The 26612-nt window shown below is 41.1% G+C and overlaps 1 protein-coding gene across 2 annotated transcripts in view; it reads right to left on the minus strand.

Annotated features, from left to right (window-relative positions):
• Positions 1–26612, minus strand: part of Atp2a2 (ATPase sarcoplasmic/endoplasmic reticulum Ca2+ transporting 2) — a 48881-nt gene that overhangs the window by 8570 nt on the left and 13699 nt on the right. For both annotated transcript variants that reach the window (XR_003485072.2, XM_035443303.1), the window contains exons 6-11: positions 9554–9634; positions 7366–7451; positions 5473–5937; positions 3087–3175; positions 2168–2270; positions 1264–1395 (exon numbers count right to left, since the gene is read on the minus strand). Coding sequence is in view for 1 of the 2 variants with exons in the window: in XM_035443303.1 (XP_035299194.1) it covers positions 1264–1395; positions 2168–2270; positions 3087–3175; positions 5473–5937; positions 7366–7451; positions 9554–9634 (956 nt within the window). In the remaining variant the exon portion in view is untranslated. The remainder of the gene's footprint in view (positions 1–1263; positions 1396–2167; positions 2271–3086; positions 3176–5472; positions 5938–7365; positions 7452–9553; positions 9635–26612) is intronic.

A 26612-nucleotide genomic window follows, 5' to 3' on the forward strand; every position in this document is an offset into this window, starting at 1 on the left:
AAAAAACTGTGCAGGAAGACACTGGAGGGCTTTAGACATTGGCTAGCTATCAAGAACTGTCTGAAGGGCTAGTATGGTGCTGCATGGCTATAATCTTAGCAACTGGCAAGTCAAGGCAGGAGGATATCAAGTTCAAGGACTGCCTCAGCTGCACAGCGATAACTCCTTTGAAAACAAAGAATTTCCTAAAAGGAGAGATAGTACCATTTCACAGTGTCAGTGGATCAGGCCAATGGCATTGGGTGTGGGTCCAGAGTTGGCTCCCCAAAACTTTGCATTCACACTCTTCTGCCAGTGAGGTTCACTAAATGTCTTTTGAGTTCAGGATAGATCTTTTTGGATGATCTATATAAATTTGAAAATGGAAAAATGTCCCCCATCCCCAGAAAAAGAAATGAAGATAGAGAGGATGGCAGGCCGGTAGGCTGGTGGTGGTGGCACACACCTTTAATCCCAGCAGAGAGGCGGAAACTTGTCTCGAGTTTGGGCCTCTGATCCTCTGGAACAGGAGGTACAAAACAGTTCTTAGCTGCCGTGTGTTGCTAGGCCCTCTACAGAAATGGCCAGTGCTAGCTCCCTCCCTCTACAGATCTCCATCTGTAACTGCTGACTTGCCTATCTTGTTACAATTAACAAATACAAACAATATAATCACTGGATTTAGCACAAGGTGAAAGTGACTCAAAAGAGGTTCTGATGGACAGGTAGAGGCAAGAACTTGATTGGAATGGATTTGAGAAAACAGGAGTTAAAAGGGATTAATACAACAGATCTTTTCATTGAGTTAAACAAATGGGTGGCAAATGAAAATTAGGGTAAAGGATAGTTCTAAGTTTAAAAAACATACAGTTATTTTCTCTATGCTGCTGATGAAGAGCTAGCAGAGACAGGAACTGAAATATACAGGCAGGACGAGCTGGATTTTGCTAGGACCAAGCTCATAGCTTCCTTGGAGAAGGTAGTCCTTTTGACATACCTGTGACAAATTACTAAGGATTGCTGTGGTTTTTTTTTTTTGTTGTTGTTGTTGTTGTTATTGTTGTGATTTAGCTTTGTTTGTCTAATGAGAGTCTAACTCTACAACCTGTGGCAATCCTCCTGGACTTAGCCTCCTGAGTGCTAGGATTACACTAGGCTTCAAAGAGCACGTTACCTAAAGAGCAAAGGCATAAGCAGAAGTGCAGAGGTCAAGGAGGCAGGAAAGGACAGTGAATGTATATGGTTAAGGCTAGGAGACACAGCACACCAAGGTCAAATACTGACCGAGTTGCAGGCATTTGCACGCTCTATTTTAGACAGTCCCTTCAGTTCGGTATCAAATACATTCATCTTCTCCACCAGGCAAGTGAGAGCAGTCTCTGTGGCTTCTCCAACTTTTTCATACACACCCTTTGCCTGCATTGTTGAAAGAAGTCATTGTTAGTAGGACAGCCTGTTCCACTCAAGGTATAATCATGAGACACTACCATGCATTTATTAATGTGTTTTCTCATTTGAAGTTTTTTGTTCATTTCAGGTCACTGTTTATTATTCTGATGAGTTAGCACTCTCTGACAGGGAAGGCCTAGCCTTTGAGAAAGAAAGCAAATGATTAACCCCACTACTTAATTTTAAAAATGTTTTCTCTTGGCTACAACTCTTTACCCACCACTACTACCACCAAAACAACACCACAAGCTTCATGCTGTCCTCAAGAGTATGTGACAATCCATGTTTAAGAGTACAATCATCACTCCCACTGTCCAAAGACTTCTAGTCTGAATTTTGGTCCTTTAAAGTAAGGATGCCATCAGTGGTCAGAATATTACAATCCTATTATCCTAGTAAAACATTACAGTGCCCAGCCTCAGACCTATGAAAGACACTGAGCTTTCTTCAGCCAGGCCACACTGAAGAGAAATGGGAAGTAAATAGGAACTTGGTTTTTTTGTTTGTTTTTTCAAGACAGGGTTTCTCTGTGGCTTTGGAGGCTATCCTGGAACTTGCCCTTGTAGACCAGGCCGGTCTCGAACTCATAGAGATCCGCCTGCCTCAGCTGGGATTCAAGACGTGCACCACTAACATCCAGCCCAGAAACTTGTTTTTCAAAGGGAGGAAGATGGCCTTTTTATTCTACCCACCCTAACCTTGAGTCAGGGGCAGGCCTCTTTCCCATTGGGAATCTTACCTCATTATAATCCAAAGCAGAGTCATTACACAGAGCACAGATCGTTGCTAACTCTACAAGCCCGTCATACTGATGGCACTTCACTGGCTTATCATCTTTATGCCTATCAAAAAAGAGAGAACATTTCTGAATCACAGCTTGCCTCAACTTAAGATAAAAAGTTGTGTGATGGGCTGTGGCTGTGTGTAACAATGGAGCATGTTTGTGTAGAGACGGATCAGAGGACAAATAGTGGAAGGATTTCCCCTTCCATCATGTGGGTTCCTGAGATGGAACCCCACTGTCACACCTACAGGGAAAGTGCTTTTATACTCAGCGTCCCATCTGTTTGTAACAAGATCTCACTTCATGTTCCAGGATGACCCTGCACTTGTTCTTCCTGGCTAGACCCACAATTGCTGGGATTACAGGCACGCAACAACACTGACACAGCCTCCCAATGATGAAAATATAAGTTTTGGGAGAACAGATTGGGACACATTCAAAAGAATTTGAATAACCAGAAATTCTTACTGAAACTCCTCCAGGGGTAAGTGAAGAACAAAATAGAGCCCTCATCAGATCTGGGCTTCAAAAAGGTGTTCTGCTAATAAGAAATCACTAATTTGAACCACAGTCAGCTATCTTAGCTATATAGTTCCTTTTGTGTGTATGTGTGTGGTTTTGGGACAGGTTTTCATGCAGCCCAGGCTGGTTGTCATCTCCTGACCTGCCACAGCATCCATCACCACACTCTGTTTATTCAGTGGTGCCGAGGATCAAAGCGAGGCTTCAGGAATGCCAGGCATACCTTAGATCCACCACTAAGTCACACATCTGCCAGCATCAAGATTTTCCTAGCTCCGTCCCTTGTGATGGATCTAAAGAACCAATCACTATGATGACACAGTAGAGTCTGCAGAGAAAGGAGGTTACTCACACTTCTCCAATGGGTGCATATGTTGATCCAGTTATAGTAAACTCATTAAGGGAACAAGTATCACCTTCGACTTTGTCCAAAATGAACATCTATAATGAAATACAGAGTACAACTCCTTAGAAGATCACACACAACCATTACTTGTCTACAGTGACAACCCTGTCATTTAAGATGGTGGTTTGAACAATGCTGCTCATGAGGCTCAGCCTCCCAGCACTGCTCCTTACTTAACTGCACAGATGGTCTAACCTAACTAATGTTTAAACAGTGATGCAGTCTAAGATAACACAAAGAAAGATACAGGGATTCAGAAGTCATAAAAAGGCTAAAGACTCCATTTACTTTTTTAAATACCCAGAACTCAAAAGCAAGTAGCTGAGAAACTATCATTTCATAGTCTTGCTTAAGAACCAGGCACGCCTTTAATCTCAGCACTCGGGAGGCAGAGGCAGGAGGACCTCTGTGAATTAGAGTCCAGCCTGGTCTACAAGAGCTAGTTCCAGGACAGCCTCCAAAGACACAGAGAAACCCTGTCTCCAAAAAACAAACAAACAAACAAAACAAAACAAACAAACAAAAAAACCCCACCAAAACAGAGGTCTTGAGTTGAGATCTGGTATCCTCTGCTGGCATGCAAGCAGAAGACTGTATATATAATAAATAAATAAAAATAAATAAATGAAAAATAAATAAAAAGCTATCTCCACCACAGCCTGGCTTCTCTGTCACAGTTTTAGCCGGGCGTTGGTGGTGCACGCCTTTAATCCCAGCACTCTGGGGGAAGAGGCAGGTGGATCTCTGTGAGTTCGAGACTAGCCTGGTCCATAAGAGCTAGTTCAGGACAGCCTCCAAAAGCCACAGAGAAACCCTGTCTCGAAAAACCAAAAAACAGGCAGAAAAGCTCAGTTAAAAGACACATTTCAGAGTCAAACACTCCTTGAGTAAAATAAGAGTTGTGGACAGAATAAATTGGTGCTCCCTTCTCCATCCAGACCAACTTCTACCAGTACACACAATGCTTTTTCTTTTTTTTTTAAGACATGTTGTCACCATGTAGGCGGGCCTCAATCTGAAATCCACTTGACCCTCCAGTGTTGGGATTAAAGATGTGCACTATGGGGGTGGAGGTAGGGGGTGTGTCACAACTCTGCCGCACTAAGTGAAATAGTGAAACATGGGTTAATTACCAATCTTTTCTAAGAAAAATGTAACTTCACCTTTTCCTGAAAATCTGAACCACACCCATCACATAAGATTCTGTTTCAGCCTCAAGTAGGCATAGGCCATCTCACCTAGCTTCTCAATGCTTTTTTTGTTTTGTTTTGTTTTGAGACAGGGTTTCTTTGTGGCTTTGGAGGCTGTCCTGGAACTAGCTCTTATGGACCAGGCTGGCCTGGAACTCACAGAGATCCACCTGCCTCTCTCTGCCTCCCAAGTGCTGGGATTAAAGGTGTGTCCCCGAGGCACCCCCCCCCCCCGCATCTTTCTTTTTAGTTCTCAGCCCAAGCTAGCCTTAAACTCACTGTATAGCCAAGGATAATCTTGACATCCTGCTCTTGCTGCCTCTATCTACAGGAGCTGGGACTATGCTATGGGTCACTGAGCCTAGTCTCAGTTCTTACTGTTGTAGGAACACTTTTAAAGGCTTATTTTACTTCAAACAAGGTAAGAAGGACGGGGCTAACCTGATCAAATACGCCAAGTTATAAAGCAAGTATTTGCTTTTCAGAGAGAAATCATGTTTCATTTAGTGTGCTATGGAAAGTAATAATCAGGAATTCAGCAGGACAACTAGTTATTTCCTCTGGAACACATCTAGAGACAGAGGATCAGGCCTATAGTTATGTATTTCATAGAAATTTGTAAGATGCATAGCTACCTTGTATTTCCCAAAACAATTTAGAAATTAATTTTTAAGTGCATTCAGAATTCAGAGGACAACTTTAGGATTCAGTTTTCTCCTTCCAACAAGTGGGATCACTCCCAGACTGCACTCAGACTTGGCATCAAGGGTTTGTAGCCACTGAGTCTCTTGCCAGTCCCAGTTTGGTAGCTGGGAATGATCAATTTCTCTCAGGTAGTGCTGGAGAGATGGCTCAGAGATTAAGAGCACTAACTGCTATTCCAGAGGTCCTGAGTTCAATTCCCAGCAACCACATGATGGCTCACAACCATCCGTTATGAGATCTGGTCTCCTCTTCTGGTGTGCAGATATACATGGAAGCAGAATGTTGTATACATAATAAATAAATAAAATCTTAAAAAAAATTTCTCTCAGCTAGTCACACTTGGCTTAGGCCTCACAAAACTCTTAGCAAATTATCAACCAAAGGTTTTGATGGCATAAACCAGTCTAACGAAGAGTCCAAGGACACTCCTTACTTACCCTGCAGACTGACATCTGGTTTGTGGTGAGTGTGCCTGTCTTGTCTGAGCAGATAACAGAAGTACAACCAAGGGTTTCCACAGAAGGCAAACTCCGAACGATAGCATTTTTCTTTGCCATCCTACGAGTTCCAAGAGCCAAGCAGGTGGTGATGACAGCAGGCAGACCCTCTGGGATGGCAGCAACAGCCAGGGCCACTGCAATCTTAAAGTAGTAGATGGCACCTCTGATCCAGGAGCCCCCATGAACTGGGTCATTGAAATGCCCAATGTTTATGATCCAGACTGCAATGCAAATGAGGGAGATAACTTTGGAAAGCTGCTCCCCAAACTCATCTAGCTTCTGCTGTAGGGGTGTTCTCTCTTGTTCTGTTGCAACCATTTCATCTCGGATCTTGCCAATTTCAGTATTAACTCCAGTTGCCACCACCACTCCCATAGCTTTCCCAGCAGCAATGTTTGTACCCTAGGGAGAAGCAGAGGAAAACTGGCCATAAGATTAATACCAACTTAAATACTGACCAGTATACTGACTGGATTCCATAGTACCTATTCACCCAATGGGACAGGACAGCTCTCTGTAACATGGAACCTGGGCTACAGATCTGCTCTTGGCTTAGCAGTACCTCCACTACTATAATCTCAAATTTCATGCAGCTCTCAGCATTATGTACTCTTAGATCTTAGTTTCTGGCTCCAACAGTTGACCTCTCCTACCTTTGTCATCTGTAAGATGGACAATCAGCCCTGTGGGTTGCTTCAGAATGTCTACCCCAGCACCAGTCTTGAGGCCAGTGGAATGAGTGTGAGTGAGTGAGTGCTAGAATGATAGAGCTGCATTCTTCTCACTACAGCACCTGCACTTTTCTTGCTGTCAGCAGTTACATGCTCTCCTAATAACCAGCAAAGCCCATCCCTTGAAATACTAATCTAGATTCTAAAATAATAAAAATATATGCACTACTTCATACCAACAGAAAACATAAACAACCTTGTAGTTTTCACCTAGGCTCACCAAATGGTGTGCCATGTTTGCTCTTTCCAAACATACTTTTTTTAAAAATCATAGGCCATAAACAGCAATGCCCACATCATTTGAAAAGCACCCTTTATAGGCTTGAAGACTTTTCTGAAAAGGTTACTTCGACGGTTAGATACTGAGTTTAAACATTTCTCTCTAGTCATTTCATTAGCTGGCAACCAAAACAAAAACCATGCTATCATTTTACAACATGACTTCTAGTTTTGTCTATTTGCTTTATTGCTAAAGACTGAACCAGATAGAACCTTCAGCACATTAAGCTCACTGTTTCATCCCCAACTGTGTTAGTTTTTTTGACAGCTGAGACACACAGTAAAGAATAATTATCTTTTGGAACAACCAAGTATTATATGAAATCTGATCACAATCAAGTATTGTATGAAATCTGACCACTTGAAGGTGGCCAGCAAAGCTGTGGTGGTTTGAAAATGTCCCCCATGGATCCAGGGAGTAGCAATTATTGGAGGTGTAGCTTTGAGGTTTCAGAAACTCAAGCCAGGCTAGTAGCTCACTGTCTCTTCTTGCTGCCTGTGGATCCAGATGTAGCACTCTCAGCTCCTCCAGCACCATGTCTGTCTGCATGCCACCACGCTTCCCTCCATGATGACAATGGACTGACCCTCTGAACTCTAAGCCAGCCCCAATTCAATGTTTTCCTGTTAAGAATTGTGTTGGTCTTCTCTTTTCGCAGCAATAGAAACCCTAACTGAGACAAGGACTATCTACAAATAAAAGAATGTTCTTAGATAAAGGTAAAGCTTGGTAAAAGTTTAGACAAGCTACGGCCTAGCATGTGTGAGACTCTGGGTTCAACTCCCAGCAACCCCACCCCCAACATCTGATAAAACTCACAGAAAAGAGCATGTTCTTTTTATCTTGATTGACAGCTCGTGGGTCAGGGACAGGGTCAGTGTGCTTGATGACAGAAACAGATTCACCTAAGCAGGTATGAGACACGACGGTTAGCTCAGTTTGAGGCATACCCAATTTTGGTAACCCTCACCCACACCAACCCATTCCCACTTTTTACCACTGCCAATGTGGGCAGTTATGGTGGCACACACCTATAATCCCAACACACAGGAAGTTACGGCAGGGGGATGACTTCCAAATTCAAGGCCACCATACAGCCACATATCCAGTTTGAGGGATGAGCAATACAAGGAGACCCAGACTCAAACCCAAACACTAAAAGTACATATTCATTGCCAATATAGGAAAAGGAGCAAAGGGCTCAATCTACAAAGCAGGCAAACTAGGAAAATTTAGCAATGGAAATTAATGTCAGAGTAAAGAATGTGAATTTTTCTGGGGATTGGTGGTGCATGCTTATAGTCCCGGCACTTGGGAGGCAGAGGCAAGCGGATCTCTGTGAGTTCGAGACCAGCCTAGTTCCAGTTCCAAGGCAGCCTCCAAAGCCACAGAGAAACCCTGACTCGAAAAAACAAAACAAAAAATAAACAAATAAAAAGAATGTACATAAAGGGGGTAGGAGGTGGGCAGAGGCAGTGAATCTTAGTTCCAAGCCAACCTGATCTACAAGTTCTAGGACAGCCAAGGCTACACAGAGAAAGCTTGCCTTGAAAAAACAAATGATTAATTTTGAAATAACACCCAGTCAATTACCTCCATTTCCTAAAATAGTCAAATAATTGGTTGACAAAGGATATGTTTTCTCCTTTGACCTTTGTATAAGGACATTCAATTGGGCTGGGAATGTAGCTCAGCTGAGAGCTTGCTTAGCATGCAAAAATTTGGGTTCAATATCCTGCAGCATACAAAACTGGGTGTGGTGGCACATGCTTGTGAGCCCAGCAGTTGGGAAGTATAGGCATAGAAAGAACAGTTCAACATTATTCTCAACTATATACTGAGTTTGAGGACACCCTAGGCTCCAGGAGACATGCCCTGCTTCAAAAAGCTAAGAGGAAAATAAATAGAGGGGGGACGACACAGGGACAGGACACGGGACCCTTCATACTCTGATAACTCAGTTCTCTTGTCTATTCTAAACATACCCTTAGGATTTCAGATATATAACCCAGTCATTTCCCTAACATTTTGTGGCTTGAGGCTGACGCTGCTAAAGGAAATTTTAACGTTAATTTCTATTCACTTGCTATATAATTGTGTGTGTGTGTGTGGAGGGGGGATACAGACAGAGACAGAAAGACAGTCCTGAGAACCTAATGCAGCTGTTCTTTTACCCAAGTGAGCATGGTGCTGGCCAGCACTGTTTTGAACCTGACAACCTTGCTTCCAGACCAACATTCCTCCTTGGTTGTGCTTGCATCACACATACTCAGGAAATGTTCCAAACAATGCCAAATCCATGAGTACAAACTCCAGGTAGCATGTCACTCTAGCTAACTTTTGGTAACTCCATAATTATTTATTCGATGGATAGGGAGATAGTACCTTAACCTGAAGATTATTTTTAGGGAGAAAATGATTGTAGCAAAAATGTATGCTAGCAAAGGACTCCACAGTCATTTTTCTCCCTAAAAATATTTCATAATCAAAATTAAAAACTTTTTGTTTTGAGCTAGGCAGAGGTGGTGCATGAATTTAATCCCAGCACTCAGGAGGCAAAGGCAGAGGCATATCGCTGTGAATTCGAGACCAGCCTCGTCTATGAGTTAGCTCCAGAATAGGCTTCAAAGCTACAGAGAAACCCTGTCTCGAAAAACTAAAAATTATTTTGAATACATGTCTGATCTGATTGTATGTCTGCACACCATGTGTATGGAGATCAGAAGACAGTGTTGGATCCCGTGGAAATGGAGTTATAGACAGCTGCTGCATGCCACCATGTGGGTGTAGGGGATCGAACCTAGGTACACTGTAAGAAGAGCAAGTGCTCTTAACTGTTAAATCATTGTTCAAACCCAAAACTAATTTTAAAACTTCTCTAACAAATTAAGTATCTTAGAGAGGGTTAGGGTAGGATGCCATAAAAGGGCAGTGGGCACTGACTACATACACCTGGGAGATAAGAGGCTTCAAAGCTTGAATGATTTTTCCAATATGTACTACTTACCTGTGAGAATTGACTGGTCAACTCTTAGAGTTGTAGACTTGATGGAAGTTAATCTTATATCAGCAGGAACTTTGTCACCAACTAACAGGTTTAAAAAAAAGAGGCAGCTAGCATAAGCAACTTTTGCAGTTACATAAAGATGAAATTGTTTCCAAATCAAACAATTTTTAAAAACAAATTATCTTGCATATAATGCAAAAGAATACCTTTCTATTTTTGAGCAAAGTGAACAGATTAAGGGTAGAATACCACCAATGCACAATATGATGTAGATTACATTTAAAGCCTGCTAGATGGGGGCAAGGGCTCAGTAGAGTGCTTAATTAGCAGAGTGCTTACTTAGCAGAACACAGCCCTGGTGGGCTCTCTACGATTGGCTGGCTACCTATGGTACATATACATGGGTAATCACAAACAGAAGCTCGAGACTTCAAGGTCATCCTCAGCTATATGTGAATCTGAGGAGCACAGGCACATTGGAGCACACACATTCTGAATAGATTTGAAATATATAGGAAGGTAATGATGTTTTAGGAAAACCTAAACACACATGATACTAAAAGACAATCATGCATGCACACAGGCTTCCAAGCTTTTACTTTGAACATTTAGCAATACACTGACTACATAACCATGGGGATCTAAGAAAAGCAACAATATTAATATGAAACAAATGGTTCTTTTTTTTTTTTTTAAGATTTTATTTATTTTTATTACATATACAGTCTATACAGTCTTCTGCCTGAATGCCAGCAGAGGGCACTGGATCTCATTCAAGGTGGTTGTGAGCCACCATATGGTTGCTGGGAATTGAAGTCAGGACCTTTGGAGGAACAGTCAGTGTGAAACAAATGGTTCTAAAAAGATGATCAGTTACTTCTCAACACAAATACAAAACAGTAGAAATGGTATTTTAACTTTCAAGTGGCAAGAAATAAGAAAATAGACCTGAGTTAAAGATAAATGGAAACAGTATTCTTGTAGCACAAGATCTAAACACATGCCAGTTTTAGTAGGAAAAAAACAAGGCTGGGAAGACAGGTCCTTAAAGCCTGTCATGCAAGCCTAGAAACCTAAGTTCAGTTCTCAGAACCTATGAAAAGATGAAAGAATCAATTCCACAAAGTTGCCCCCTCCCCCAGTTACAACACACCTTAAAAATTAAGTGAAAAATCACAGGTGGGTCTGTGAGATGGTTCAGTTGGCAAATGCACTTGAAGCCAAAACTGAAGACCTGAGTTTGATCCCTGGGGTTCCCACAATGGAAGGAAAGAACAAGATGCATATAATGTCACCCAACAGTCCTTCTATGTATGACTAGCTTATTTATTATCACAGGTCACCTCTGTGTCCAGACATTGTAAAATACAAGACACAGGGAATGACACAGACAGGGCTTTTGTTGTCTAAAAGCTGCAGCATACACTGCTCTGATCCCACAAATTCTTTATAGACTTTACAGAGTTTATTTTTATGGCTTTGCTGAACATTTTGTAAACAATGAAAGCTGTCACAATTTTATACTTACACTACAGTGAAATTTCCAAAGATACCTGCATATTACAAGGAAAATCAAAAGATATCAACCATGCACACAGAGCGGATAGTGGCATAAGGTATAACAAATGAGCAACACGGCGTTTCCAGGTCAGTGGAGAGAAGACATTTCACCTTATAACCTTTGGTACCTTTTAAATTATTAAATAAATGAATAAATCTCTTGCATAACCTAAAGATCAACAGTTTTCTTTCCTGGGTAAAGGGTGCCTTTAATAGGGCTCTAGGCTGAGCCCTCAAGCTCTTGGTATGTATACAGCAAAATGATATAATAATATACACATTAGCAGACAAAAGAAAAGTTCCATGTACTTCCTGAGAACAGTACCCAGGATACTCTGGTCTTCAAATACTGTACAAAACACTGCACATCTAGGTGAGAACTAGACCTTTAAAGAGGACAGGAACTAGGCGTGCTCAGCAGACAGTTTGCTTAGCAGCGCCTGTGACTGCCTCCACCCTCAAGTGTGAAACTTCCTATGATGTTCTGAAAGGCAACCAAAGTGGTTTAAAAAAATAAAATGGCAAACTAGTCATCTTATCTAAGAAGTAAATCCTGTATTTGTTAATTCTTCAATTTAGTTCATCCTCTATTCTTCAGAGTTTTACCCAAAGAGAATATAGCTCTTTTATTTTTGTTTCATTTTTCTCCCCCCAGACAGGGTTTCTCTGCTTAGTTCTGGCTGTCCTGGAACTGTTTACCAGGCTGGGCTCAAACTCAAGAGATCTACCTGCCCCTGCCTCCCAAGTGCTGGGATTAAAGAAGTGAGGCCCCACCACCATCACATAGACCACTAACTTTAAAACAAAAAACCCACTTTAGTACAGTGGTCCTCATTCTTCCTAATTCTTCTACCCTTTAATGCAGTTCCTCATGTTGTTGTGACCACCAACCATAAAATTTTCATTGCTACTGTAATTTTGCTGTTATGAATTTTAATGTGTAAGTATTAATAAGCAGGATATCTGATATATGACCCCTGTGAAGGGATTGTTTGACCTACAGTTTGAGAACCACTGGTTTAGTGCATAAAACAAGCCTACTCATAAGAAAGCAGAGTGGCACAGAAAGAGCTAGTAGGCCCCAAATCTCCAGGGACAAAGATCATCCTTGCATTTGACTGTAGGGACACACACATGAAGGTAGAATTCCTGCTGGAAATGCTTATGCAACCAACGGCAATATTCCAACCCAATAAAATAAACCTTCCCCTTAACTGTTCACGGTATAGCCTAGGGAGTACATCCAAATAATTAAGACATTAAAACAAAAGGGGCCAGTCAGTGGTGATGCACACCTCTAATCCCAGCACTCAGGAGGCAGAGGTAGGTGGATCTTTGTGAGTTTGAGGCCAGTCTGGTCTACAGAGTGAGTTCTAGGACAGTCAGGGCTACATAGAGAAACCCTGTCTGGAAAAACAAACAAAAAAACCCAAAACAAGAAAAGGTGTGCTGGTGCTTGGCTTAAATTCCAGCACTCTGGAGGCAGAAGTAGATCTCTGAATTTCAGGCAGGCCAGAGCTAAGTAGAAAACTACTGTAGCAGGAGTTCTAATTGGTCTTGATAATAAATAAAAAGCCAAAGTCAGAAGCCAGGTGGTGGTGGCTGTGGCGCTCGCCTTTAATCCCAGCACTCAGCAGGTAGGTAGATCTCTGTTAAGTTCCAGCTAGCCTGGTCTACAAAGTTACAGAGAAACTCGGGGGAAGAAAAACAACTTGGAGTCAGGTATTAGGAGGTGAAAGCTGAAAGACAGAGAAGCAAAGCAGCCAGCCACTAGTTTTTACCTCTACTGAATCCTCAGACTGACTGCTGCTCAGACTGCCCTGAGCTCCTGTCTCCTTCTGCCTTATATTCCTCTCTGCCCAGCCATATCCCTTCCTGTCTCCATCTCCTTAGTGCTGGGAGTACTTTTGTGTAGCTCAAGGGTGGCCTTGAACTAACAGAAAACTGTCTGCCTCTGTCTCCTGAGTGCTGGGATTAAAGGTGTATACCACTACTGCCTGACGTCTATGGCTAACTACTGTGGCTAGCTTTGCACTCTGATCTTCAGGCAAGCTTTGTTAGATCATAAACAAAATATTACCACAAACACTGCCTCAAAAAAATAAAAAAACCCACTAAATTGTAATTGTTTTTTTTTTTTTTTTTGGCTTTTCAAGACAGGGTTTCTCTGTATTGTTTTGGAGGTTGTCCTGGAACTCACTCTGTAGACCAGGCTGGCCTCGAACTCACAGAGATCTGCCTGCCCCGCCCCAAATGTGCTGGGATTAAAGACGTGTACCACCAACACCCAGCTTATAAAATTTTTAAATTATACTCTTTTATTTTAGGTTTTCAATTTTTTATTACATTTTTACTTATTTTGTGTATGTGTGGACACATTGGTACGAATGGTTATCTTTCGGGGAAAGTCTGTTGTCTCCTATCATGGGTCTGAGAAATGAATTCAGGTCATCAGGACTGGCAGCAGGCACCTTTACCTACTGCTTGGTGGCCCTAGTTTTGTTTTGGATTAAATACTTTTTTAAAACACACATCTTGATGATGCTTTCTCCTCCCAGATCCTCTCCAGCTCCCTACCCACCCAATTTTATGCTCTCTCAAAACAAACAAACAAACAAATAAATAAATAAATGTCCCCCCCCCCAGCAAACAAAAAACTAGTAAGATTAAAAAAATAGCAGAGCTATTTTGTGTTAGCCAACTTCTGGGCATGTGGCCTGCCCTGGAATGTACGATCCTGACTTTTTAAGAGAGATTTTTGCTAGCATTGAACTTGTGACAATCCTCTTGCTCAGCCCAAGTGCCTAGTGTTGTGGTAGTATACTGCACTGTCTTATTTTTGCATGTCATAAATTAATTGGATTCCCTGTGCATTTCAACATTGTGAAATGAGTACAAGGTCAAAGGAAGTATTATAACTCTAAGTGGAAAATTTCAAATGTTCCTTTGATGTCTGAGATTGTTAATTCAACCACCCTATGGGAGCTTCAGACAAGACTTTTGTCCAACGTGGCACTGAGGTGTTTGCAATATACAACTGATGTCACGCTTCTGCATTGTAACTGATAGAGTACACATAAGTGTATCAAATTTACATCTAGGGGAGCTGAAGAGAGGTTAAGAGCACTGGCTCCTCTTGCAGAGAGCCTGTATTCAATTCCCAGCATCCATATGGTAGTTCACAACTACCATTAATCCCAATCCCAAGGGATCCCAGATAAAACACCTTTGCTAATACAGATAATTAGCAAAGAAAATTTTTTCCCTTTGGTCTAATGCTGGCTAGACAGCTCACGGGATAAAGCTCTTACAGAACAACCTGAGTTTAATCCCTGATCTCACGGCAGAGAGAACCAACCTTCATACTCTGTGGCACATTGAGCACACACATTACACATGCACAACCATCACAATAAAACAAAAGGGCCAAATATAATGACACATACCTTTTTTTTTTTGGTTTTTCGAGACAGGGTTTCTCTGTGTAGCTTTGGAGACTATAGTGGCACTTGCTCTGGAGACCAGGCTGGCCTCGAACTCACAGAGATCTGCCTGCCTCTACCTCCCGAGTACTGGGATTAAAGGCGTGTGCCACCAACACCCAGCCTGGCACACACTTTTTAAAACTTAGTACTTAGGAGGTAGAAGCAGGTAGATCTGTGAGTTTGGAATTCATTGTTCCTCACAATGAACTCCAAGACAGCCAAGGCTACATAGTAGGACCATGCCTCAACAGTCCCCACAAAAAGGTGGGGATGGGGAAAGAGAAAGAAGTGGGGCATGTGTGTCTATGCTCATCGACGTCAAAGAAGAGACATCATCAGATCCCTTGGAGCTAGGGTTGCAGCTGGCTGGTTATAATCTGCCCAACATAAGTACTAGGAACCCAACTCTGCTAGAGCAGGTTGTGTTCTTAACTGACAAGCCATCTCTCTACCCTCACCCTTGGTGCTAAAGACTGAATCCAAGGCCATGCATATGATAAGCAAGTGCCCTTTATTAATCATTGCTGAGCTATTTACAAATTCTTGCTTTTAGGAAGTAATGTCTCAGCACATGGTTCAGACTCCCTTGTTTTCCTCTGGAATGTTGGGATTATAGACCCAAGCCTCCACACCCAGCAGGAAATGCACAAGTTAAAATGTCTGAATAACACAGTCAATATTAGAGTATGGTAGAACTAGCATCCATACATACATGCTAAATGAAAAATGTTTCAAAAAAAAAAAAAAGAGAAACGTTAGCATTATGAAGTTAACCACTCTTCCTCTAAAGGTACAGTTAACTATATGAAGGTTGACACTTTGCTGTTTAACATGCATTGCTATCCACTTAACTGTTGACCAAACAATGTTCAAAGACTGAATGCTTCCAATGACACATTCTACATGAACACATGGGTTTCCTCCCTATCAGACTTTTCTCCCAACCCAACTTTCTCAAAACAAATTTTTCCCTCTGCCCCACTTAAACAATCTACCTATCACTGCTCTCTTTCTCTTCTACCACCCTCAAAGCTTGTCCTCTCTGTCTCAGGGCTGAACTATTGGCTCACTGATCTTTTTCTTTCACACAAAAGGTCCAACTGAAATCTGGGACTCATTTCTCCAGGGAGCCTTTTCAATCCTGCTCAGAAAGAGAAGACAGTTCTGTTTCATGTCATTTTATGTTTTATGTTAAAAACAACAACAAAAAAACCAAAAGTAACATTGAGTGTTTATAGCACATGCCTCATACCCAAATCTTACACACACACACACACACACACACACACACACACACACACACACACACACACACACACACACACACTCAATCAATCCTAAGGCAATCCTGTCTCGAGAGTACTGGGTTAAAGGATTGTATCACCACCATCCAGCAACTTTCCCCTTCACTGTGTATCTTCCTTAGCCCCTTCAACCTGCAGAGAATTTTCAAAACATCTCTCAGGCCAAGGGTACTTTCTCTTTAGGTAGCACTCCTTCGGTTACTATTTGGGATGCACTGGGGACCTACTACATACATTCCTCATGAGATGAGGTTACTTTGGTTTATGTTACTGCCAAACAATGAAATCCTAAGTCATTATATAGCTTAAAAAAAAAAAAAAAGTTCTCCTGACAGCAGGTGCTTCTCACCCTTACATGTCCAAGAGATAAGGTTAAAACAAACTAGTGTCTATTTCTTTTCTTTCTTTTTTGGTTTTTTGAAACAGGGCTTCTCTGCGCACCTGTCCTGGAACTTGCTCTGTAGACCAGGCTGGCCTTGAACTCACACAGATCCGTCTGCCTCCAAGTGCTGGGATTAAAGGCATGCGCCACCACTGACCAGCTTGCGTCTATTTCTTAGAACACAAGGCTTTATCTAAGTTAAACAACTGTCATCTTCCTGTTCATGATCTTTGTACAGTGAGATTTTCTACATACTTCCTAGTGCAACAATTGAAAACAATTTTTAACCAAGGCTTTAAGATTTATCCCCAGAGATGACTACCTGGTAAAAAGAAAGACTAAAGGAGCCAGAAATTCCTCATGCCCAAATAATCCTGAGGACCACCAGATCTTAAACTGGCCTTGACAGTAAAAAAGATTAATTTGGGACACTGCTGTTCAAGGATCCAATAGGTTTATGTCTCTTTTAAATTATCAACTAGATGCTAACATGAACTGACTCCTCTTAAGAGCTTTCTGGTTGGTAGTCACACACTCTCCTAGAGATGGGTCTATGTAGTCTGACTATGTAGACCAGGCTGGCCTCAAACCTAGAGATCCACCTGCCTCTGCCTCACAGGTCCTTGGATTAAAGGCATGCGCCACTGGGGGGGGGGGTGGCTGGCCTCAACAAACTACAGGGGGGAGAGGGGGCTGGCCTCAACAAACCAAGAAACTTTTGTTTTATAAGCTGCTGTGTGGGTAATAAGTCAGATTGGCTGGTTTTGGACCTCAGACTCCAGAGTATATGATGGCTGTCTGCTTTCTGGAATTCTATTTGCAGCAGAAGTTTTGAAGCCTTGGACCTGTTTTATGGACCTGGTTTTTTGGTGAGGGGCTTCCTTTATTCCTAGACCCTCTATATATAAAGGACATGGGGGTGATGTTTTCTGCCTGGCTACTTCCTGCTGGCAGAGGGAGTATTGCTTGGAAGTTTTGAAATCCGGAGTAACTTTAAGAGGAGCACTGTTTTGAGACAAGGTCGCTATGAGCCCTAGCCTCTAATAAGTCCTAGGCCTCCCTATCTAGGCCAGTCTATCTCTGAACTCACAAAGATCTGCCTGTCTTTGCCTTCAAATGCTGGAATCAAAGATGTGCACTACTACACTTGAAAATGAGTAATTTTTCTTTGGGGGGGGGTTTCAAAGCAGGGTTTCTCTGTGGCTTTGGAGGCTATCCTGGAACTACCTCGTGTAGACCAGGCTGGTCTTAAACTCACAGAGATCCGCCTGCCTCTGCCTCTGCCTCCTGAGTGCTGGGACTAAAGGAGTATGCCACCAACACCTGGCAATGAGTATTGTTTTTACTTCATCTTGTACGGTGGATCAAGTGATGACTTCTGTCAACAGTTTAAAAACACACATCAACCTCATGAACAAAGAGGGAATACCCAATGCCAGGAATGGTGATGCATGCCTTTAATCTCAGCATCTGCAAGGCAGAGGCAGGAGAGGAGGATCTCTGAGTTTGAGGTTAACCTGGTCTACAGGGTGAGTTCCAGGACAGCTAGGGAGACACAGAGGAAACCCTCATCTTGTGGGAAACCAACAAAACCTGATTCTGCACTCCAGGTACTAGTAGGGTTTGGGGGCATCAACCTCTCAGACCAATAAAATCTACTCTTGTTGTTTTGAGGCTGAGTCTATTCTTTCATTTTCCTATAGTGACTTATTTCTTATATCACTTCTCAGACTTTTTTTGCTAAGATAAAGCATAAAAATTTAATATAAGGCAGGCTACTAAGATGACTCAGCAGCTAAACTTACTTGCCACCAAGCCTGACAAAATCCAGTCCTCAGGACTCAAATTGTGGGAGAGAATGAATTCCTCTAACTTGTTCCTAACCTTAGTGTGCAAGCAAGCAAGCAAGCAAGCAAGCAAGCAAGCAAGCAAGCAAGCAAGCAAGGAAGGAAGCAAGCACGCGCGCACGCGCGCGCGCACACGCACACACACACACACACACACACACACACACACACACACACACACACACACTGTAAATGAATACATTTTAAAAAACTAATATTAGAGCCAGGCAGTGGTGAAACACACTTTTAATACCAGCACTCAGGATGCAGAGGCAGGTGGATCTCCGTGAGTGCGAGGCCAGCTTGTCTACTGACAGAGTTCTAGGACAGGCTCCAGAGCTACAGAGAAACCCTCTCAAAAAGCCAAAACCAACCAAACAAACCACAAAAATATTAGGAAAATACTCGCTCATAACCACAGGTTTACAGATTATGCAAAGGGCTTGTTTATGACAGAGAGATAGCCTCTATTACATGTCTTGCATTCCAGAAATAATAGCTCCAGAGTGAAAGTCCAACTGCTTAGGACTTAGGAAGTGGCTATCTTAAAGTTGTATGATAATTCTGTTCCCATTACAGGATCACTTCTTTGTGGAAAGACATGAAGGAAGCATACCCAAGTTAGTTTTTATAATCCAGCATGTTTTAGCATTCTCTTAAGCAGGAGAACCTTTGCATCATCTTAGTTAACCCATGACCTTGTTTTATAGACAGGAACTAAGGCCAGGAAGTAAAGAGAGTTTTGCTTCAGGAAGCTCAATTAATGAAAGACTTCCTTTAACTTGCCATGACTGAATGCTTCACTTCTTCGATAGGAGTTAAAAAATCCATGAAAATAATAATAAGACTCATCTACTAATTTTTAAAGGAATAATGACAATTTCCTTCACACCACACGCGTCTGTGTCAGACAGGGCTGTGCCTGGGAAGCAGGCAAGACAGCGTTGCTGCTCACATCCAACCATGTTTCTCTGATGCGCCTGTCAGTGCCAGAGGGCAAGTGGTAGTGGAAAGTTCTTATTCTTGCCAAGGGAGTGCTCTGCAATTTTTTCCTCCACCTTTTTTTCCCCTTCTTTGGGTTGAGGCAGGAAGAATGAAAGTATCTGTTATAAACCACCTTCCATTTGCTTAACACCTGACACTGCTCATATGTAGTTCTTAGCTCTTTCCTTTCCATCACAGTACTGATTTTCACTCCGAACAAAAATGCAATTTAAAGGTTAGGCTACCAAGAATACATTTTAAAAGTGAGTTAAAAAAAATTACTTTGCAGTATTTTACAACCAAATGCAAGTTTTCTTTACATTACAAGGAGTACTTAAGTAATGATACTTAAAACATCTTTTTCTACCTAAGTTAAATATAAATACTAACATACCAAGGAAAAGTTTTATATATATGAGTATACATGGGTGAATGAAAAGTATTTTTATTTTCCCTAGGCATGGTGTTGCACACCTATAATCACAGTATTCAGGAGGCAGAGGCAGGTGGATCTCTGTGAGTTCAAAGCCAGTCTAGTCTACAGAGTTCTACAACAGCCAAGGTTACACAGAGAAACCCTGTCTCAAAAGAGTACTTTTACTTTAGTTACATTTCTATTACTTGTGTGCCACACCACAGTCCTTGAATGGAGGTCAGATGACATCTTGCAGAAATCAGTTCTCTCCTATCATGCCCCAGGGGACCCAACTAGATTGCCAGACTTGGCAGCAGGAAACTTCACCAAAAGAGCTAAATCTCCAGCACTAAACCTTTGTTAATCAAGTTTATAGACATTTAAAGAAAATTAACAATTTTTTCAAAGATAAAGAAAAACAAGATCAGAAATTGTCTTGTGTTACTCTTGTTTTTGAGTTTAAATGGCTCTTGAAAACAAGTCATAATAAAATTTATATTTCTTAAATTTTGTGATTATGCAGTATGAAAATAATTTTTTACTTGAAAGCCCTATTTGTTTTAATTAAAACTGCTCCAGATCTCAGAGTGAGCAGGGAAGACACATTACAAAGTACTATAGAACTATAAATTTGTTCCCACTATGGTTTTTGGGGAGTTTCTATTAAAAACACCGGTATGAAATGATGTCTTTATAAAAGTATTTCAATAGCTTTTTACTAATTAAGTTTTGTTGCCTAACCATACCTGACACCTAGCAGAAGCTAAACGAAGTATTTGTTGATGAATAAAACACTCACACTAGAAGCCAGCCTGGCGATGCAGGACGACAACACTTTCAGGAGGCTGAGGCAGAAGGACTACAAGCTCAAGGTAAGCCTGGACAACTGATAGAGACACTGTCCTAAAATAAAGAGAGAAGGCTGGAAATGCAGCTCAACAGGTGGAGTTCTAGCCCAACATTCAGAAAGGCCTAGGTTTAATCACCATTACTGCAAAAGGAAGTGGGGGAGCATAGGACACTAGCTAATTATCAAATCTATGAGCAATGAAAATAACTAAAAATCAAGATGTAATGAGATCTAAGTCTTGGCTAAGTTGAACGAGACTGGATCATCATACTTGTTTACTATAGCTAACATTAGAAACAAAAATACACTTTTTGGGGGGCAGTATTTTACAATATACCTGATTAAAAACAATACAGCCAATCCCATGTAGGCACATTTTTTCAATTCTAAGAGGCAGCCAAAGTAATCCACGAAAAGGTACACGAATCATAAAAGATTAGCAGGCACAGCATTAGGGCTTCTAGCAATAGACATTAAAGATTTACTTTTGTGATTGTAAATGTTTTGCCTACATGTACATATTGTGAATCATGTATATGCCTGCTGCTCCCAGAGTCAGAAGGAGGCATCAGATCCCCTGGAACTTGAATTAAGGCAGTTGTGAGCCACTAGACTTGATCCTCTGAGAAAGCAATAAGCACTCTTAATCACCAAGCCACCTCTCCAGCCAGAGACTTTTTTAAAAAATAAAGTAAAACATGCTTTTAAAGGTGAAACCCCTATCCCTCTCCACCATTCAACAATGCACCGAGTTAACAGAATTCGCTTTCTAGAATTTTATGTACAACACACTTAAATTCACTAAAACAAAACCCAGATCTTTGTATTGGCTTATACGGATCTGTTACCATTCAACTGGCTGCATAGTAACGATCAACATTTGGAATTTGGAGAACACTGGGGCTGTTTTTGTTTTCTTGGTCAGCCTGAAACTTGCTATGTAGACCAGGCCAATCTCAACTCACAGGGATCTGCCTGCTCACAACCACTGGAGAATTCTCTCTCTCTCTTTCTCTTTTTCTTTTCCTATTATTATTATTATTATTATTATTATTATTATTATTATTATTTATTATTATTAATTCAAGTTAGGGAACAGGCTTGTTTCACATGTAATTCCCCTCTCCCTCTCCCCTCACCCTCATTCCTTCTCCCCCACTTTTTTTTTTCTTTCTAAATTACATTCTTCTAGGGGAGGGGTTGCACACATATTCCATGGAAGAGGGAAGGTGGTGGTCAGAGGACAACTTGTAGGGAATTGGTTCTCTCCTTCTACCATGTGGTCCTGAACTCAGGTTGGCAGAGTTGGCAGCAAGGTCCTGTATCTGCAGAGCCATCTTTCCTGCCAAGAAGGCTGTTTTTACACCAGGTACTATTGCAAGGGCTATGTAGGTCATCCTTCGTAACTCTTTACAAGGAATAAACTATTATCTTCATTCCCTGTTTATAAATGAGGTGCTTTTCAAGGTCACAGTGCTTCACAGTCATATAGAGACTGAACCAGTCTCCATTTTTATGCCCATTTATGATGATGGTGTTGCAGTTTTTCTACTACAATGTTACAGAGTAAAACACATCTATAAATACCTTTAACTTCTGGGGGGGGGCAAAATGATGGGAGCAGGGATTACCATTTTACTCTACTTACATCCCTGCCATTTTCCAAAAATTCCAATTTTCTAAATGTACCAGCACAAGCACAAACACTGAATTTGTCAAAAGTCACAGTATCTTAAGAAAAGTGACCCCATCCAGTGGTTTGTTTCTTTCTTTTTTCTTTTTTTCAAAATCTTAATCTCAGTGGCAAGAATGGTTAAGACCGACACTGTGACTACCACTGAGTCATGCAGCGGGGAGGAGTGATTACAGGAAGTCAGGAAATGCCAGCCCCATGTAATCAGGTCAAGCTTCAAGATCAACTGGTCTGTCGTGGTCTGGAGGTAGGGAGTCCTCCCAGAGTCCTTACCTCTCTCTCAGTCTTACGAGCTTTCCTCATAGTGCTAACATGTCTTGATCCCACAACACTGCTTAATGTATCTACACTAATTTTTAAGAAGTATTTTGCTCTTTTAAAAGGGATTTGTATTTATTTAGTGTGTATGGGTGTTTTTGCCTAACTGTATATATGTATGTGAACCTCATGTGTACTTGTTGTCTGCAGAGGACAAGAGGATGCTACAAACTTTTATGACCCATCATGTGGCTGCTGGGAAGTAAACCTAGGTCCTCTGCAAGAGTAGCCAATGCTCTTAACTGGGAGTTCTTTTTTATTAGATTTTTCTTTTTAACTATATGTATGTGTGTGTTAAGTGCAGGCTGACTAAGGAGGCTAGAGGTGTGGGATCTCTCTGGAGCTGAAGTTACTTACAGGCAGTTGTGAGGTGTCCAACCTACATGCTGGGAATGAACTTGGATCTTTTGCAAGACTAAGGCCCACTCCTAATTGCTGAGTTGATCTCTAGTTCTTGCTTTTCTCAACATACAAGTTAACATGGAAAATTGGACTTGCTTTTAAGGAACAACCAAAATTATTATTTCTAGTGTTACCTGGATGTGGATGCCCAGACCTTTATCTCTGGCTAGCCCTGTTCTCTCACATCCCTCATGGTGAAACAACTTCACAGAAGAGGAAAAGCTGACAGAGAACAAACACATAACACTTTATTGGGTCATATCTCTTGCTTCTTTTTCTTTAACATACATCTGACTTTTAAAAAATTTAGGGGACAGGGTGTGTGTTTGTATATATAGAGGCCTGAGATTTACATCAGGTATCTTCCTCAATCACCTATCCTACATTTTATTTACTGAGAGAGGATTCTGTGCTGAAGCCAACTTGCCATGAGGATTACTTTGTCTTATCTCCTGGAGTGATGGGATTAGAGGTGAGTAGCCATGCATTCCCATGTTCTGGGTAGGTACCGGTGGTCTTAACTCCTGTCCTTACCCTTGCACAGCAAGTACTTTCTGCATTGAGCCATCTCCCTGAACTAGTTTGACTTTTTATGAATACATAAACACCTAGTCTTATTTGTGTTCCTATGTGTGAACCCACATATATGCCTGTCTGAATTTACATGGACTATGTACATGCAGATATCTGAGAAGGCCAGAGGAACCCATGGAACTAGAGTTGTAAGCTAAACTGCCATCTCTCCAGCTTCCTACATTACAATTTTAAAAACTAAATAGCACCCTCGGACAGACTTCTAGGAATTTCTAAAAAAAAAAACTACTCAGTTCCATTTCAGACTTAAATAATCAAATTGCCCATGAAGTTAGGTTTTGCTCTAAACAAAACCAACTAACCAGTTTTTGTTTTGGTACTTAAAAAAACAAAACAGGGGTGGAGAGATGGCTTAGAGGTTAAGAACCCTGACTATTCTTCCCGAGGACCCAGGGTACTGGCTATCCTAGTAGTACCCATGTGGCAGTTCACAACCATCTGTTATTGCAGTCTCAAGAGATCTAATTAATGGCCTCTTCTGGCTTCTGCAGGCACCTACATGCAGACAAAACACCTGTAATGCAAATCAAACAGGCAAGACATAGTGTGCATGCCTTTAATCCAGCTCTTGAGAGGTAAGAGGCAGGAGGATTTTTGGGGGTCCACAGGCCATCCTGGCCTACACAGAGTTCCAGGATAGCCAAGGCTATGGAGAAAGATCCTGTCTGGAAAAACAAACAACAAAAATTGAACACCCACCACTAGATTCCATGCTATTTTTACTTTTTTTTTTTGAGACAGGGTTTCTCTGTGTAGCTTTGGAGCCTGTCCGATCTTGTTCTGCAGACCAGGCTGGTCTTGAACTCACAGAGAACTGCCTGCCTCTACCTCCCGAGTGCTGGGATTAAAGGTGTGCACCATTACTGTCTGGCTATTCTTACACTTTCTAAATGATTGCTTTAAAAAGCAATGAAAGGCCAGGTGGTTGGTGGTACCCAAAATACTGCCTGGTTTTATACCAAAAGAAAAATGCCTGCCAACCTGGCATAGTCATGCATAGATGTAATTCTAGCATGTGGAAGGATGTAGGCTGAAGATCTTGAGTTCAACCACAGCCTGGTAAGGACTTATTCAAAACAAAAACCAAAGCTAAAAAATCCCATATGCTGCTTGGTCTCTGCTCTCATGGCTGGTGAGCTATTCAGATACAGCATTAGATGTTTGTTAACTACAAAGCCAGGCCACTCAACTTTGACAGTTTTCTAAAATAAAAAACCAAGCCTCATGGTCACAACTATCCAATCCAAAGGTATTTTAGATTCAGAAAGTTCCTTAGAACCTATTCAGAGATGAGAATGGTAGTAGCATACCTGTATTTTGGTACCTGGCCAGTGGAAGCAGGAGGATAAGTTCAAAATCTGCCTTGGACAGATAGCAAGACCATGACCAGCCTGGGTTATGGGAAACCATCTCACAGAAATGAAGTTCACTTTAACCGCTAAGTTCTGTAGAGGTGAACTGTCGATGTCCAATGTCAGACAAAGATAATGCTGGTGTTCTTAAATGCATGGGTCATATATTCTACACTCTTACCTTGTACTCAACTGCCTCGAAAAGTCACACCTATATCTATATATATTTGTGTTTGTGGTGTGTGTGTGTGTGTGTGTGTGTGTGTGTGTGTTTGGGGTGGGGGATTGAGACAGGGTCTCAACTATGTAGTTCTGGATATCCCGGAACTTACTATGTAGGCTAGGCTTGCCTTAAACTCAGAGATCCTCCTGCCTCCACCTTCCAAGTGCTGGGACAAAAGGCATGAGCCACCTCACACAAGACTAATCAAGCTAACTTTATATTACTAGATCTCATTACTATAAACTTTTGTTCCTTTAAATAGTCATTAGGTTTAAAAATTATACTTTCTTATTGAATAAGTCTGGAAAATGCTGTCTCTACTGCTGGACAATTAAGTTTCCAGTTTAGGAAATATAAAAGCTATTTCTTACAGAAGGTTTAAAGCAATTTTATGTTAGAATTGTATTGTTTTTATCACTTGCTTAACCTTAAAATAGGGCTCATTCCAGAGAATGCTACAGGCCAGGAGCATATTTATGCCCTGTGCTATCATCAACCCTGTTACCAAGATACACAACATCTATTTAAAACAGTAATAAAAACAGTGCCCTTGAATAAATAAGCCCCCAGGACAAACACCAAAATCACTGCCAAATTCTAAAACCTTTTTCCTATTATAGTTTAATTCACATTTGTAAGATTAACAGATAACACAGAAAATTAAAACCATTGATGGTGCATTGCTGTAAGAGCATGCACAACTTTACTACTTTCTGTTTCCATCCATCCAGAAATATTTTCCTGGCATAAAAAATAATGTAAAGTTGCCGTGGATTTAGAGGATGAATAGATGAGTTGTTATCTCTTTCTTTTTGCCAAGGAACTTTACGTGACTCCAGTGTTCCAGATAGTTCAAAGGTTCACGTAAGCATCTGTAATGTTTATATAATCACTCCTTACAATGGCTATTAGCTAATAACTCAAATTTTCTTTTTTTCTTTTTTTAAAAAAAAGTTGTGTGTGAGTGTGTGTGTATCAAAACATCCCATACAGTATGCAATGTCTAGAATAAGTTAAACTCAAAATCCAAATAAGTTGTTGCTAGGGAACAGTTAGAAGACAAAGGAACAATTGCTAATAGAGATGGGTTTCTCTGAGCAGATGAAACTCTGGAATTTAATCATGGTCAGATAAGCCTGTGAACAGTCTAAAACTACAATCTGGAAGTGGTTGTATGGCATATGAACTATATCAATAAGATGCTAAAAAGTGGTGATCTGAGCCATCAACAAATTGAAATGTGACTTATACACATATCCTGTATATGTTTATCACGTATATATTGTCCAGAAAATACAGTGGTTCATTTTCTACAACTAGAGAAAGTAAACAGACATATTTAGAGGTACTGGTGGCTATTAACCAAATATTTGTAAAGTTGTCGAAATAGCCACTCATTGAAAGTACCTATTTCTCAACACATTCACACACTTTCACAGTCTGTTCTGCAGAGCAAACTTTATAATAAGGCTACTTATTAGCTGCATCTACCCACATTTTTGATTTCATGTTTTGGTCAGCATTAAAGTACTTAGCACATGCCTAGAAAGAAAGAAGTATAGAAACCTTTAACAAAATATCTATGTAAAAAAACCTAGTCATTACTGTGTTTTGTACCTCTCAGAATGATCAGAGTCCAAGAAGCAAGCA

Source organism: Cricetulus griseus, chromosome 4, assembly GCF_003668045.3.
Source record: "Cricetulus griseus strain 17A/GY chromosome 4, alternate assembly CriGri-PICRH-1.0, whole genome shotgun sequence".
Taxonomy (NCBI): Eukaryota; Metazoa; Chordata; class Mammalia; order Rodentia; family Cricetidae; genus Cricetulus; species Cricetulus griseus.